The following is a 17,525-nucleotide window of genomic DNA, read 5'->3' as shown; positions in this document are numbered from 1 at the left end:
AACTTGCGTTGGGTATAGAACATCATGTCAAGTGCTTAATGTATATATTTAAAAGCCTTTTGTTGCCCAACAGAATTGTCAGTAAGTTAATGATGTGATTTTCCTTCTTCTTTTTACTGCGCTGTGTGTAACTGAAACTCTCAGTGTGGGTGAGCACTTGAACTCAGTTGTTCAGCTCACAGTGCTCAAATGCAGGTTGTGAAGCAGTTGACATTTTTTTCTCATTTGCCTCTTGGAATTAATTAAGTATCTGCTTGACTTCCTTCTTGTCTTTATTTTGTATTTCATTTTTCACAAACCAGGGATTTTGGTGAGGTAATGGGCAACTCAATTAGAGACTATGACAGCATCACATCTTTTCTTGGATCTTGGGGTCCCTTCCAGCGAACTGTATTTTTTGCACTTTTCATCAGCATCTTTCCGAACGGTTTCATTGGCATCTACATAGTATTTGTGGGTGATACTCCACCTCATGAGTGCTTTATCCCTGAACACTACAGCATAAGTGAAGATTGGAGAAATGTGACAATCCCATTGGAGATGGTCGAAGGCATTGAAAAGCGCAGCTCTTGCTCGAGGCTTAACCTGGACATTGTCAGGAACTACTCTCAAAGTAAAATCATCCCAAATGTGGACGTGAATGTGAGTGAAATTCCTTTGGAGAGTTGTCTGAATGGATGGACATACAGCAAAGAAATCTACCAGTCAACCATTGTCACAGAGGTGAGTATAAGTTAACACTAAACTTCCTTATGACCACGATTCCCAAAAAGAAATTTGAACTAATATATGCTCTTTCTATACTAAGAAGCAATTAAAAAGTAATCAACTATCAATAGACTCAACATAATCATATTTTTCCATTTAGCCTAGTGAGTGTTTTAATACATTATACCTCATGCATTTGGAAGAGTAATCGAATCCAGTTTAGAGTACAAACTAAATGAACTAAAATGCAGAAGTTATTTTGCAACAACTCCAAGTCGGGTCATAGTAAATGTTTTCAATTTGAATTCCTTCGATAATAAGCTTGCACTACAGATGTCCTTTAAGTGTTTCAAGAATAGAGATGTATCGTCACTAAATCAAAATGCTACAGTTACTTTCTTTCTAGCTAAGTAAGCTTTTCTCAAGCTTCAAGTGCAACCAGATTAAGTAAATCCCTACTTTTACACACAAACTCAGTCATTGATTCACTGGGGTAATCAAATTCTACTTTTCAACCTTTGGTCTGTGGACTAGTTAACGCAGTTGCAGGGGTTTGAAACAGATTCAGATAAGTGTGAGATTGTGGCTTAAAGTACCTCTGTGTTATCCCTAATAGTGTATATCAATAATAACTATAAAAAGCATTTCTAGAAAAAAATGCGTGTGAATGCTGGAGGCTGAAAAATGTCAAAGTAACTGCAAAATATTGCTGAATATGCGAAAATGTCCAAGGAACTGCAAAATAGTAGCCTGGAAATCCAGACCTGCCGCTAGTAAATTTCAAATTTGCTCAGCTTACTGGTCTGGACCTAATTATCTATGTTGGAAAAATCTGAGCTACCAACCAAATCATACTATCTGATGCTGGCGTAGGGCTCTGGGGCGAGCGTAACCGGAAGACGACAGTGCTGTGCATGCAGCATCAAAGTCGTGACAGTAAACAACAAAGATGGCTGTGGATACATTGTTTGAGTTTGAAACGGCTTTGGCCTCGACACATATAGTACAGCGGATAACCATAACAATTGTGCACTTTGAGAAAAGCATGACATTGCTAACATGTTTAGTACATGCCATAAGGTTTATTTTCAGATGTGGAGGGATGTCAGATTTTACCTTTGCGGACAGTGAGAGGCCAAATCCAAGATGGCCGCCATTCCGCTGGGTTTAATGTTCAAACTCTCATAATTGAAGAACCATGCAATGTAATAAAACATTCAAGGTGTCATTTCCAACTAAATTGGATATGCCCAATCATTTAGTGAAATATTTGAGATCAGCAGTGTTCAAGGAAATGCATTTAGGTCAAAGTCAAGGTAAGAATTTACTAAAATTGTTATGGTAAGTGGCAGACAGGCAGGCAAGTAGGACCCAGATGCAAACAGTTTCAAGTGAGGGTAATTTATTGTCCAAACATCCAAAAAAGGCAAAAAGGCTAGGCACATGGAACACAGGAACACAGGGACAGTCTCACCAACAGGAACAATGCTCGGACAGGGAACAAAGAAACACTGTGGTTGCGTTCCGAATCGCATACTTTCTACTATATAGTATGTAGAAAAAAGATTTAGGATGTCCCGATTCTTGTGGCCAGATTTAGGATGGTTAGAAGTACCCAGATGTCCTACTTCATGCGGCCAAGATTGTTAGTGTTGAAAAGTGCATCCTATTTGGGCGATTCTGACCCAAAATCCAGTGCGCACGTGAAGTGACGTAACATCGACGAAGCCTCCATAAGAAAACAAACGGGGATGCGACGGATATAAAAGCAAGAGGCAAGATCAAGGCGCAATGTTATGATGAAATAAGAAAGAAAAGTATGTCCCAATAGTATGCCTACTGCATCCTAACTAGATTATTTTTATCGTCGGATGTAGTATGTAGAATAGAAAAAAGAAAGAGTATGCGATTCGGAACGCAACCTGGGAGTTATACACACACACACACACACACACACACACACACACAAGACAGGGTAGACAACGAGAGACAGGTGAAACACATTAGGGAAGGGAGCAGTAATCAAACAAGAGGGAAACCTGACAGGACATGGGGAGGAACAAGACAGACATACCAAAATAAAACAGGAAACACAGGGAACCACCAAAACAAGACACGACAAAGACAGAACATGGCAAAAATCTAGACAATTCTGTCCGTAAATGCAAAGTCTTGCCTGGTGGTGGCGCTACAGCAAACCTCATAGGGTTACCAAAATCAACATGATTCATCCTCAAAGTGTCACAAATATTCACAGGACATATTCCCATTAAAACTTTTTAAATTATTAAGGTCATAAGGACATCCTACCTTACCAATGATCTGCTTGTCAGAAAAATAAGAATACAAACTTGGATAACAATAGTGTGAATGCTCCACACTAATAACATTGCTAGTAGTCGCATCACTAAGACTGCTAATAGCTGAGATAATGTGCTTGTTTTGCAGTGGGACTTGGTGTGTGAGAATGGTTACAAATTGCCGCTGACCATCTCTATCCATTACGTTGGTGTGCTTGTGGGAGCGTTTATCTCGGGCCAGATGTCTGACAGGTCTGTTCTACACAACATTGTCTGAAATTCCAAATGTGCTGTTAGGAATAAATAATAATCACTCAACAAACTGTATTTTCCTACAGGTATGGAAGGAAGCCAGCACTCTTCTTCATGATGGTTCTTCAGACCGTGTCGATCACGGCACAGATATTCTCCACAAGCTGGGAGTTCTTCACCGTCACTCACTTTTTTGCAGGCGCAGGGGGATTCTCCAACTATATCATTGCATTTGTGCTAGGTATGTTTTCTAGTAGTCTGTTAGCACTTGGCTTTACCATCTCGTCCTTAGGATGAAATGTGAGGAACAGCATTTTTTGGGATGGGGGAAAATGCCCTCTTTTAGATAAAGGCTGCACTACATGCTTAAAAAACAGAGTGTGTGTGTTCAAATATACAAACAATAACAAGACATACTAAATTACATATAAAACTGTCTACACCAGTGGTATATTTTCAAAACTACAAAAGAGAAAACATAGAAATATGTTAAAATGAATATCTTCATATAAATATTGAGTTTGATCCATCCATGAAGAATTTCTCCAAAACAAAGTTTGTTGATTGCCTTTATGTTCTTCAGTAATTAATGGACGACAGGCATGCACCAGAAAAAGAAAAAAAAAACACAGACAGCCAGCGCTCACTCAGTACTTTTCCTCTTAATGTGATCAATGAAAGGGCCCCAACTATTTTTAAATTTAGAATGGGAGTTAGCCAGATTAAACTTCTTCAAGATACGAACATGAAATCATGTCATTCAGCCACTTCGTGTAGCAGGGAGGAGAAGTCGACTTCCACTCTCTTAAAATAAATCGCTTTGCAATGACCATACCAAACATGAGAGCCTGCTGCAAAACGCAGGGAAGAGTCAGGGAATAGTCTGAGCAGCCCAATATCACCAGGAGACAGTCAAGAGTCAGTTGTCTGTTATATATGATATTGTACAGATTAAAAATGTCAGTCCAAAACCTTGTGAGCTTTGAGCAGGACCAGAAAAGATGCCCGAGAGTTCTATCCGCAGACTTACATTTATCACAGGTAGCAGGAACAGAAGGGAAAATTCTATTCAGCTTGGTTTTGGAAAAGTGCAACCGGTGAATTACTTTAAACTGGATGAGCTGAAGCCTAGCATTAATAGAGCATACTTTTATCCTACTAAGCCCTTTCTCCCACAGCTCATCAGATATTGCTTCACCAGTGTCCTTGATCCATGCCTCTTTGATATGGAGAGAGAGGGTTGCCATAGAAAATAGATTAACAAACCGAGAGATCAAATGTTTGGAGGTGGGAGGTTTGGTCATGATGTCATAGAAGACATGCTGCGCTGGAATCGTATCAAGACGAGGAAAAAATTGCTTAACAAAATTCCTAATTTGCAGGTAACGAAAAAAATTACTAGAAGGGAGATTGAATTTTGTCTGAAGCTGAGCAAAAGAAGCAAAACGATTATCAATATAGAGATCCCTGATAGTAGATACACCACTATCTGACCAACGCTTGAAAACAGCATCCATCAGACCTGTGCCCTGTTTCAGGTAGCTGGTTTTGAGGCAACCCAGAGTTTGTTCGCTTTGAGTTAGAGGAAACTCTCGGTTTTCCGTTTCAGGTAGCAGGTTCAGCGCAACCGAGAGTCAGTTACTGCGGCAACATACGCCGTGGTTCTAACCTGCTCGGGAAGTGGTTAGACCTACCCTGAGTTGTTACGCTGCAGCTCCGACTGAAGAGAGAGTCACTGTTACAACACGTTCCTGTACAGTTTAAAGCAAAATCAATCCATAGAAATCTCCATCGGGATGTTTTTATCATGTACTGAGGATTTTACGTTTGATCGATCATTTATCTGATCAGTAGCCTTGTTCTCGGCCCTTGTTCGTTCATATGGCGGCCACCTTACACATTGTGAACATGTTCTACATTCAGATTACTAATCCTATTTGTATTGTATGTAGGCCTATATAATTCTTCTTTTTATTAATAGGGATTTTTTAACGTCTGTGTCACTGAACAGATTTATGTCAGGTTGAAATATAATTCTGCGGCTGGGACTGCACGCGATCGTTACTGTTCACTTGTGTCATCCTAAAGTCACAGACGAGCCTCGTTAAATAGCCGTATATGAATATAGAAACAATATAATAATTTAAACTGTGATCACCAGAGGACAAGGAATCTGGTAATAAATCAATCAGGCTCTACAATGGAAACTGTCATCTAATGTGTCTGACTCCTCATTTAAAAGAAGCGATAGTCTGTAAAACACTGTCAGCAATGCTTTGCGGCGCCATACACTTTTGCTGCTGCTGATATGCATAACTTAATTCTTAAAATAGACTTGCTTCTCATATGGAAGCGTAATGATTCTATTGACAACATTTTCTCCCCGTTGTTTTTCTGAATGGCCGAGGTGATTAGATCAGAGTTATGAGATAATATCCCCGTTAATTCTTCTCCATACCATAAACTCATTCGTTAATATTTCTTACTCTAGTGGGAGGAGCGGAGAATTTTTTTTTCTTTTTTTTTTAGAAGTGGAGAAGTGAGAGGATCATGCATTTGTTTCTCCTGTTTCCATGGTGAATCATGTTATCAGCGATCCATTGACGATGGCTTTTACGCACACGATCAACCCAGAGTGAACACGCTCAGAGTTGATTGACCCAACGCTGGTCCACTGTTCTGAAACCGAAAACCCAGAGTTGCTCAGCTCTGAGTTGAGCAACTCAGAGCGCATGATTAAACCCAGAGTTTGTAAAACCTGCTACCTGAAACAGGGCTCTGGCCTTAAACAGGGGTTCTGACATATAGGAGCATTAATTGACAGTACCGGGAGATCCAGGACACCCTTAATTTGCTTTAAAATTTTAAACGCATTGCACAGAAAAAAGTTATTGCGTAGCAATTTCATATTAATGTTAGGTTTAGAAAACAGAATGGCTGACAGGGAAGCACCAGTAAATGATACAGCGTTACAAAGTTCAAGCTCAGGCCATTCATTTGAATAGAAAAGAGTATGTGTGCTTATAGAAGTTAGGATGATACTGCTTGGACCAAAGAGTTGGCAACCCGTTAAGCATCAGCCGGAGAATCAAACGACTTTGTTGTGTTGTTGTAGTCGACCTGGAGCTTGGCTGGAAAACGCAGAGAACACTTAGCGCCTGCGTCGATTAGCCGTTTCCTCACGCTGTTAAAAGCCTGTTGCTGCTCTGCCGTGTAGACTGGAAATATGGAGACCCTCTCACCGTTGTAGTGCATGGGTGCTTGTTGACGACTGAGCCGTAGTGTGTTGAAAACGTCACGATCATTGTGGACCTTGGCGATGATGACCCGCGGCCGCTCGTTAGGCTGCGGCTTGGGCCTCAGGCTACGGTGGGCTCGGTCAATTTTCACGGGCCTGCTGAAGTTGTCTTGGCCGAGTAACTCCGGGATCAACTTTGAAACAAAGTCAGTAGGGCTGCCCTTCTCTTCCCCTTCTTTAATGCCCACGATTCTGACGTTGAGTCGGCGGGAGCGGCCCTCCAGGTCATTCACTTTAGCTTTGAGGAGACCATTAGCCACCTGTAGCTTGTTGCATGTAGCTTCCAGCATTGTGATGCGGCCATCCGCAGCTGACAGGGCCTCGTCGAAATCCCCGAAGCGAGCTTCATTTTCGTGGTGTTTCTTTTGAAGCGAGGACAAGGAGCTTTCAATTAAGCCGAGGCGGCTCTCCAGGGTAGTCTTTAAGCCATTCAAGAGAGTTGTGACTTTAGCTAGCTCCACTCCGTGCTGAGCGATGGCGGCTAATATAGCTTTGTTGCTGGAGTCCATTGGGTCCGGCTGGCTATTATTTCTCTTCGGCATTGTGACACCAAAACAACACCGATAGGTTACAGCAACGCTTATACGGCGTCCGAGCAGAATTTTTGTTTTCGAAATGCAGTGTTTTATATATAAAATTAAGGAAATGGCACGCAGCACTCGGAAAATACGTCTACACCATTACTGCGCACGAGCGCCTCCCTGGTAATGGAGATTTTATCAACTTCTATTTTAATAACTTCTCCTTTAATTTATTACACCTGCAGGTACAGAAATTCTTGGCCCAAAAGCCAGAGTGGCCTTTGGCTCCCTTGGGGTTTTTATGAGCTCGGCTGTAGGATACATGGCATTGCCACCTGTAGCTTACTTCCTCCGTGATTGGCAGATGCTCCTGATTCCCATGGCGGCCAGTGGGCTGATCTACATCCCTCTATGGTGGTGAGAATATTCATATACTGTATTTCAGCTTGCCGTATAACCAGATCAAAGCCATCATTGAACCCTTCTTTCTTGTAACACCAAAACATCGAAGCCTTTTCTCATGTAAAATCATACTGTTTTAAAAGACTTACAATATAGTATAAACATGTATCTGGTTCTATTATTATCTGGTTCCATAATTATCTAAACCTATAACTAACAGTGTTCCACAAGGATCAATTTTAGGGCCGGTGCTCCTCACCATTTATATTAGTGATAATGTGTCTCTTGTCAGTGGGTGTCAAATGCATCTAAATTTGATGCCAAATTATTAGCCCCCTTGTGAAATGCTGTCTAACAGAGCAAATCATTTTTTAACACAGCTTTTCCAAACATTCTACTTTTATTTTTGACGATTACATTATTTTACTTAGTATACATAAACAAAATGATTTCACAAAAACCAAACACTACCAGGGTCAAAATTATAACTGTGGGGACGGTGCTCTTTGGGTTGTACGCTTCTCTCTCTTCTTTCTCCAAACATAAGCAGCGTCTCTGTGGCCAAAGAGCTCTAGTTTCGTCTCATCTGACCAAAGGACATGCTTCCAGTATACATAATCTTTCTCCAGGTTGTCCTTAGTATACTTCAGTTTGGCGTGAAGGTGTCTCTTCTGCAGAAGTGGAGTTTTTCTTGATCTGCAACCTCACAGTCCATTCCTGTTCCTGTTCTAGTTATTGTCTTCTTTGAGACTACAATGCCCGACCTGGCTCTCACTCAAGTCCTTCACTAGAGTCTTGGCAGTTGTTCTGGGGGTCTTTAGACACATCTCTCACTAGTTTTCTTTCCAGAGTCTTGGACATATTTCGCTTCTTACCTCTGCTAGGCTTGTTCTGTACTGTGTGGCTCTCTTGATGATACTGCCGGGGAAATTCTATATTTCATGACATTACTGTGCATTACCCTTAAGTGAACCCATAATGTAAACGATATTAGACTTCTCGGTGGGGTAGGTGAGGGGCTTCTGACTGATAACTAGGGAACACTGAATCAAAAAGGCCCTGCATGTCCCCAGGGTAGCGCTGGGATGAGAGGCTCCCGAGCTGGTGGCAGGTGTTCCGGGGGAGTGGGGACAGGAGGAGGTGCCGCTGGCAGCGGAGACGCTGTGGTGTGGGAGACCAATACGTCCAATTGCTCACCCATCTGTGTGACTCAGGTAGCGAGGCCCTTAAAAGCTTCCATAGCTGGGGCGCTCCGGTTGTGTGGATAGAGCGCATACCATATTGGGTTCGGCCTTCGTTGCAGTGGTCGTGGGTTCAAATCTGACCCGTGGACCTTTACTGCAGGTCATCCCCCCTCTCTCTCTGTCTCTCCAACTATCTAATAAAGCTTGAAAATGCCAAAAAAAAATCTTAAAAAATATATTACTTTTATTTCAACTGAACAGTAATGAAAGAAAACAACCAAAGCTTCAGGGTGAGTTACTGCCAAAAAGACCAAACCTAAAACAAAAAGCGAGCGAAACCCTAACCTTAACATAGAATAAACAAATGAGACAAACTCTGGAAAATAAATGGCAACTCACCCCTACCGGACACAACTGAATATAATAACTAACACATAGTAAATAACAAAGGAAGTGGTTTGGGAATCCGCTAGCTGCTGCTGCCAATCATGCCACCGGCTGAGTGAATCCGGCGGAGCCTTTGAACGCCCGGATGCTGATAGAGAGCCAATCAGCTTCCGCCACCTCTGGAGCCAATCACTCGCACCTGCACCTATATAGAAAAGCTCATTCACCCGCAGAGGTCTCACTCCCACAAACCACTCATGCAACCCAAAAAGAAAAACAGCAAAGGAAAAACAGCAAAGAACATAACAAAACTAACAATATACGGCCAGGGCCGTAACAGGATCCAAGAGCAGACTGAGACAAGAGTTGGATGATGAAAAAATAGGTTTATTTGGACTAACCAGGAAATGAGACGAGGGAATGGCAGGTGGTGAATGGGGAAGCGGGGGGGGGGGGGGGGAGTGAGGCAGGCAGGCAGGCAGGAGGGAATGGTCCGGAGAACTACAGGCAAAGGATACACAACGTTAGAACGGGCGGGGTAAATAACAGGCAACGAGAGAACAATGTCAAAATACTGAAGCCAGGTACGCATAAATACCGCTGTAGTGCGAAGTACGATCTGTCACTGACTGTAGGGAATCCATGAGTATATGAAGGAGAGTTGATTGCAGAGGAGGGTCAGATATGAAATGAGACAGACAGGGGGAGTGGCAGACACAGGCGAAGGAAAACATACAGCAGCCAGCTGTGACCACAACACATACAGCGTATTTAAGGGCTCCCTTCTACAGGGGTGTCAAATAACAGATGGTTAACAGGGTAAACAGGTCTTAGAATAGAATAGTTTTAGAATAGTTTAAACAACAGTTTTGTGAGAGCATTCACAGAGGAAAAGCACATGTGTTAAACTGATACTGTGATATACATATCAAAAACAAATAAATGTACCCTCACAGATACTGCACTTCTCACTCCAGTTCTTGACATTTGGACACGCTGTGATAACTTTGTACATCCATCTACTGCTTTGTGAGCATCAACAATTCTAAACTGATTTATTTTGTCTCATGTGACAGCTCAAACCCTTGCTGATGTTTTTATACTGTGTGTAAATTGGAAAATAACCGTCGGTTTTAATTTGATTTTACAAGCTTTGAGTTACAAGCTTTGAGCTTTGCCAAATTTAAAGCACATCATTGCACAGCAGTGGTTTGTGCTATGGCTCAACACAAAGGTCCGTTCTTCAGGGGGCTTATCATTTTGACCCTGGTAGTTTTTGGTTTCTGTGAAATAATGTTGTTTCTGTGTGCAAAATAAAATAATGTAATCATCCAAAATAAAAGTAGGATGTTTGGAAAAGCTGTGCTAAAAAGTCCTTGGTCTGTTTGACAGAAAAAAATAATAATAATTAAAAAAGTAAAATTTTCATAGGGGGGCTAATAATTTTGGCCCTTAACTGTATATGCTGATGAGACTATTTTCTACTGTGTTGCTGACTGTGAAATCAGCTATTGAAATAATTGTCTTTAATGTTATTCGGGGTGCCCTTTTTTCTCTTGTTCTTAGTTCTTGTTCTTGTTTTTTCTCTTGTTCTTAGTAAGAGCAAATCAAAACTTATGTTGTTCTCTATTTATTGATAACAATAGTCTCTGCATAACAGCTGCAGATGGGTCTTTGGGTCTTTTTTAATGTGTTTTAATAGGGGAGAGTGGGGTGAGTTGTTCCACTTTTTATTTAAAGTGACTTTAAAGTGAGGCATTGACAGTAATGTCTCCAACTAAAATATGTGCGTTTATTTCAGGATGTGGTGCATCCCTGGCAACAATAACTTTGGATCTGAAATAAACTGTTTAAGAATATAGCTTTTGGAAATAAAGTGGTCTCGTGGCACAACTTGCCCCCGGGGCAGGGTAAGTTGTGCCTTTGGAGAGAATATGTTGGGGTAAATTGTGCCAGTTAATAGTTTACAAAGATTGAAGGTCAATTTTCTTAAACAAGGCCGGTTTTGGTGGTTTTACCTGCAAAGCTCACAATGAGCTCGAACTCCCCTTTCCCTAGTGTTCCAAATTCATGGAATTTGATCAGATTTAGCAGAATTTTCCCAATGTTACCCTATTTGTATCCTAATGTTGTCTTTTTTATCCCTTTAATTATTTTGTATCTCTATTATCCATGTTCAATATATATTAGGCTTGTTTATTGTGTTTCCTCTTGTTCGCCTTCACTGTATATGAGGGCAACCTCAGTGTCTCATGAGTTGAATTGAAGGTCATTGTATTGGATTTAATCAAATCTCTGCTGGGCTGTGTTTCAACTCTCCAGGTTCATCCCAGAATCTCCTCGCTGGCTGCTCTCTCAGGGCAGGGTGACGGAGGCCGAGGCCATCCTGAGAGACGCTGCCAAGAAAAATAACATAGAGCCTCCACAGGCCATTTTTACAAAAGCTGAGGTAAGTTTTTCAGTTGTAATTTTTTAGCAAGTGTGTATTATCTATCTATCTATCTATCTATCTATCTATCTATCTATCTATCTATCTATCTATCTATCTATCTATCTATCTATCTATCTATCTATCTATCTATCTATCTATCTATCTATCTATCTATCTATCTATCTATCTATCTATCTATCTATCTATCTATCTATCTATCTATCTATCTATCTAAAGGCCAGGACACACCAGTCCGACTACCCGAAAATGGTGACTGCCGATTCAGGGAGCTCCAGTCTTCCCGTCGCGGCCGGAAAAGTGCAAAGAACACACCAAACCGACTGTTGCCTTTCCGTACGCTCTGCGCTTGCACGGGACGTAATGGCTCCATAACAGCAGGCGGTGCTAATCTGTATTGTGGCCCGAAAAAATACGGAAGCCGGAAATGATGGGACGGCTCTCTAGACCATAAACTCAGGTTGCGTTCCGAATCGCATAATTTCTACTATATAGTATGTAGAAAAAAGATTTAGGATGTCCCGATTCTTGTGGCCAGATTTAGGATGGTTAGAAGTACCCGGATGTCCTACTTCATGCGGCCAAGATTGTTAGTGTTGAAAAGTGCATCCTATTTGGGCGATTCTGACCCACAATCCAGTGCGCACGTGAAGTGACGTAACATCGACGAAGCATCCATATGAAAACAAATGGGGATGTGACGGATATAAAAGCAAGAGGCAAGATCAAGGCGCAATGTTATGATGAAATAAGAAAGAAAAGTATGTCCCAATAGTATGCCTACTGCATCCTAACTAGATTTGTTTTATCGTCGGATGTAGTATGTAGAATAGAAAAAAGAAAGAGTATGCGATTCGGAACGCAACCATAGATAGAAATACGTATTTATATTTATGGACCATAAAGAGCACCATTTTTAGCAGAGAGTGTCGAGCATGGTGTCGAGCAGTCAACAAGGGTTGAAGCATGTGAGTACTCGCTGAACGAAACAAATAAACATATTAAAACGATGGCTAACTGTTGTTAGCTGTTTGTGCTACCCGCCTCACTTCCGGGCTTCACTGATTCACTAGCCCTCCACAAATCAAATTGCTCCAACTGAAAGACTGTCCGCCGCCGGCTCAAAAGAAGCCCGACGACATCTACGACGACCGATTTCACGGCACACACCAAACAGATTCGTGTCTCCGAGCCCTCCCGACTCTACGACGGCGATTATCGGGCCGGTGTGTCCTGGCCTTACGGTGACTAAAAGTATGATTTGCTTTCAATTTGTTGGCACAGCTGTTTCATAGCCAGGAGAGCATTGGTGTTACTTCCTGACTGTGTACAGTATCTCTTAATCACCATACCCTCCTATATATATTTGACTTCTTTAGTTGTACAATAAAAAGAGTGCCCGTAATGTCTATATCGTCCATGTAGCAATATTATTCATTCATACCCACAATACCATGCTGTGTGTTTTTGTGGCAGGGTTGGGGTACATTTTCTCAGATTCAGTCTTGCTGCCCTTTTGATTGTTGTTTTTCTCGTTTCTTTCCAGATCGAAGATGCACTTGCATTGAAGGACCAAAAACACAATATTTTGGTTGTCTTCAGCAGCTGCAACATGTTCTCCGTTACATTACTTGCCTCATCTATGTGGTACGTGTTCAAATCCCTCACCACATGAATCCTTTAAGCATCAGAACCAAAAGACAATTCAGCCATGGTAGCACTTTATAGCCTGGAAATCCAGACCAATATAATAATAATAATAATAATTGATATGATTTATATAGCGCTTTTTTGGAGGTCACTCAAAGACGCTTTACATCACATAGAATATACAGTACATAAGGAAAAAGATACAAATTCAAAATGGGGTTTGGAATAGTCAGGTGTGGTATGGGTGGGTCAGGGGTCATATGCTTTCTTGAAGAGGTGAGTTTTGAGTTGGCTTTTAAATTAGTTTATTGAGTCTGCATTTCGGATGTTTGTGGGGAGGGAGTTCCAGAGGGTTGGGACAGCAATGGCAAAAGCTCTGTCTCCTGTGGTGCGGTGCTTTGATCTTATGGGGGTCAGAAGGTTGGTGTCAGATGATCTGAGTTGGCGAGTGGGGGAGTAAAGTTTGAGGAGGTCGGTGAGGTGGGGGGGGGGCAAGGTTATTGAGGGCTTTGTAGGTTATGAGAAGGATTTTGAATATCTTATATATTGAGAATATCTAGAACGATAGAGGGTCTGGCCACGATCAATAGACCTTCCCAACTCAACCTATGCGTGCATTTCAAATACCACTGCACGCACTTGGATTTCATGAGCACTTTACGCCTTCCGTCACAACCTGCGCCCTATTGAGAATCAAAGAGTTTTATGAGAAAGTTGCACCTAAAAGTGTTTGGCATGTTGGTGTTTTCCATTTACAGTAACATGTATACAATGTATTGTTTTGAATGTCTCTGCAGGGTCATCGTCACCATTAGCTACTATGCGTTGATCCTCAACACTTCAAATCTGAGCGGCGACCCTTACATAAACTGCTTCCTGTCTGCTGCGACAGAAGTGCCGGCTTACTTGATTGCTTTGGTGCTGCTCCGGTACTGCTCCAGGCACTTCTGCCAATCTTCTACACTCCTCCTTGGAGGTGTCATGATCCTCTGTGTTAACCTTATCCCAATAGGTAATGCTCAAATGCTTTAGTTCCTGCAGCATACAGTATGTTGTTTCTTTATTTATTTTTATGAATCCTTTTTTTTTCTTCATTAGATCTAGCAGGTGTGGCTGTGTTTCTTGAGATGCTCGGAAAGTTTGGCATCGCATCTTCATTTTGCATCGTGTATGCCTTCACATCAGAGCTCTTCCCCACCGTCATCAGAAATACAGCCATGTCCTGTTGTTCCATGGCGGCTCGCATCGGAACCATCCTCTCCCCCTTTATCCTTTACCTGGGTATGTGCATATAGTTATCAATTTTATGTATTTAGCCAGTGCCAGGGCAGTTTCTCTGATCCAAATATTAGCCAATGTGATGGACTTCATTATTTCTGCATCATAGACCTGCAAGGATTAGTAGATGAACCAAAAAGTCGATGCAACAATTTTGATAATAATGTAAGCTTTTAGTCATTTATCAAGGAAAAACATGATTTGGCAAAAGTTATTACATTTTTTGTAAATTAAGTTTTAATTTTAATTTTTTGCAGGACAATATAACAAGTCAATACCATATATACTGATGGGAGCTTTAGCCATTTCTGGTTCAATCATATGTCTTGTGCTGCCAGAAACCTTTGGGAAGGTTTTGCCAGAGACCATGCCACAAATGCAGCAGATATGCGGGTGAGTTCACACACTGGACTATCCTTAGTTTACAGGCTGTATCGGACCCTCTGCACAAATGCATGTTGTTGCTCTTATATGCAATAGGCCAAGCGTTTTGTTTTATTATACACTGCCCGGCCCAACAAAAAAGTCACACACTCAAATTTCTTGTTGCACCATCTTTAGCTTTGATTACGGCACATATTCGCCCTAACACATTTTGATAAGCTTTTTTTTGGCATATAAGGTTGCTTAAAAACTAGACCTGACCAACTGAAGCAACCCCAGACCCTACTGTACACTGTCTGCCACACATGCTTGTACAGTAGGCACTAGGCATTTTGGGAGCATTACTTCATCCAACTCTATTCTTACCATGATGCACCTATCGATCTGGAACAGGGTCAATCTGTATGCTCCCTGGCAAATTGAAGCATTTTAGTGGTTTTCTTAAGGCTACACAGTTGCATAGTCCATACCCCTTATGTTCTCTTTGCATTGTGCGTGTGGAAATGCTCTTACTTTCAATATTAAACATGGCCGGGAGTTCTACTGTCGATATTTTTTTGATTACACCAAATAATTGTATTTATTTTAAGTGATCTACCATCATGATCATTAAAGATGTCTTACCGACCACATTTCTTCCACAAAGATGACGGTTCACCACTATATATTCAGGTTTTAATAATGCGTTGGACAGTTCACGATTTTAGTCGTTTCATCTTGTCCTGAGCAGTTGTTTTTGTTTTATCTTAGCTCTTGCCTATTTGCTTAGTAACATCCAGGTTGTGACATTCTTTTTTTTTAAATACTTTTCTTTTAAGGAACACAAACACAACTGAAAAAGTGAAAACAAAGTTTTGTTGGCCGGGCATTGTATTAGAAACCTGCAGTTAACCACTGACCTTTGACCTCTCAGCTGTTACATTGTAGTTTCCTCTTCATGTTCAAACAGGAGAAGAGGGAAAAAAGCGAAAGGAGCCGAAAATGGAGAGAGCACAGCTGATTATCAGAGTAAAGAATCCAAGCTTTAATGACTTAAAACATTTTTTGCACTTTTGTTTTTGTTTGTTGCAGTCTTTCTTTCATGTCATGAAGCTAGTGATTTTCATTATTTTTTAATGACCAATTTGGTTTGTCTTAATATTCTGTTTGGATGTACTTTACGCCAAAATTTCCTTTGTTTCAACTGCATTTGTAACACACTGAACTAACTTGCAAAGCTTTTCTTAAAAAAATATAAAAAATAAATGAAACAATGAAAAACTGTGAAGACTAGGGAAAATAGTAAACTCTCAGCGTTTGTTTTTTTCTGTGTGTCATGTGTGTCTTTACATATTCTGCATTTTAACCTACAGTTTGACTACTTCTGTGATATTTTACATTAATGCATGTCTGCAAAAGACAACTCAGGCTTCAAAAATGTTTTACCTCTGCTTGAAAATGATAACAGGCTGTGGAATGTGCTCATCACAATTTAGGGGCATTGTTTGGCCCGATGCCTTCGGCGTTATTATGGAACCCACTGCATTTCAAGGCAAGACCCGCCCCGTTGTAGCCTAGTCCAACCAGACCATCGTACTTCATTTCATGAAATTTGAGTGGAAGTAGGTAGGCGGGCGAAGCCAGGCTAGCCCCGTTGAGCTCTCTCTGTCATTTTGAAGTTGACAGACAAGTAACTCTAAAACTCTGATATTTCCATAAAACACTGATATTTCCCAAGAAACCAATATTTCCATGTTTTGAAATACTAAATAATGTAGGCTATTATTTATAAATAATGTAGGCTAGTGGTTTCTTCCAGTATTGTTTGCTTGGGGTCTCTAGTGACCCCCGTCGTTAATCCATATAGCCTATGTAAAACACGTTGGTAGAATGAGGGTTAACAGTAAATTGACTGTGACCAAACACACACTCTCTCTCACTCACACACACACACACACACACATACACACAGTGAACACACACACAGCCACAGTGAACAGGAGTGGGGATAGGAGTTGAGAACTACACGTGTTATGTTAAAGTAGCCTACATAATGCTCTTCCTTTGCTTGAGCAAACATTAATGCATGTCTGCAAAAGACAACTCAGGCTAACTCTGCTTGAAAATTATTAACTTGGACAAAGATTACTTAACCGTCATTGTATTGCATTCCATGTAAGCAATAGGCCTAACTCAGAACAGGCGGTGGAATGTGCGCCACAGGGGCCAAAGGGGCGTTGTTCGGCAGACGCTTCTGTGCCTGACACGTTGGTAGAATGGTTTAACAGCAGGCAAACTTGACTGTGACCAAACACACACACGCACACGCGCACACGCACGCACACACACACACACACACACACACACACCCCCAAAGGGTGTGATGCATGATGATTTCAAATGATGATACGCTCTTGCTTTGCTTCGTGCCGCCTGGCCAATCGTAGCGCTAGAAGTGTCTGACCAATCGTAAACGTAGTGCAAGAAGCGGCAGACCAATTGTAGAGCGCGAATTAGGCTACACATTGTCTGTACGCCAGCATTATTATATGTTTTATTTTATTTAAAGTTCACCCTCCTCCTCTTTAGTCGCTCTGCGTGCCTTTTGTTTGTCTTTTTTTCCCCCAGGATAGCCGCTGCCGCCACTCCTCCATAGTAAAGCATCACCGGAGCCCAGATTTTCTGACGAGACCGGGGACACCAAACTGACTGAGGTGTATTCCTGTTTCTATG

General features: G+C 41.4%; 1 protein-coding gene across 1 annotated transcript; it reads left to right on the top strand.

Annotated features, from left to right (window-relative positions):
- Window positions 1-318: 318 nt before the first annotated feature.
- Window positions 319-17,448, top strand: LOC307260624 (organic cation/carnitine transporter 2-like; the record flags this gene model as incomplete). Its single annotated transcript, XM_080040898.1, has 10 exons — window positions 319-723; window positions 3,157-3,260; window positions 3,347-3,501; window positions 7,325-7,496; window positions 11,375-11,501; window positions 13,048-13,148; window positions 13,949-14,163; window positions 14,250-14,432; window positions 14,687-14,822; window positions 17,421-17,448. The coding sequence occupies 10 exons, from the start codon at window positions 319-321 to the stop codon at window positions 17,446-17,448; spliced, it is 1,626 nt and encodes a 541-aa protein (XP_079897024.1).
- Window positions 17,449-17,525: the final 77 nt, after the last annotated feature.

Source organism: Ammodytes marinus (genome assembly GCF_949987685.1).
Source record: "Ammodytes marinus genome assembly, chromosome: 14".
NCBI classification, from domain to species: domain Eukaryota; kingdom Metazoa; phylum Chordata; class Actinopteri; order Uranoscopiformes; family Ammodytidae; genus Ammodytes; species Ammodytes marinus.
Note: the sequence above shows the minus strand (reverse complement) of the source record. Positions and strands in the feature narration are given on the sequence as shown.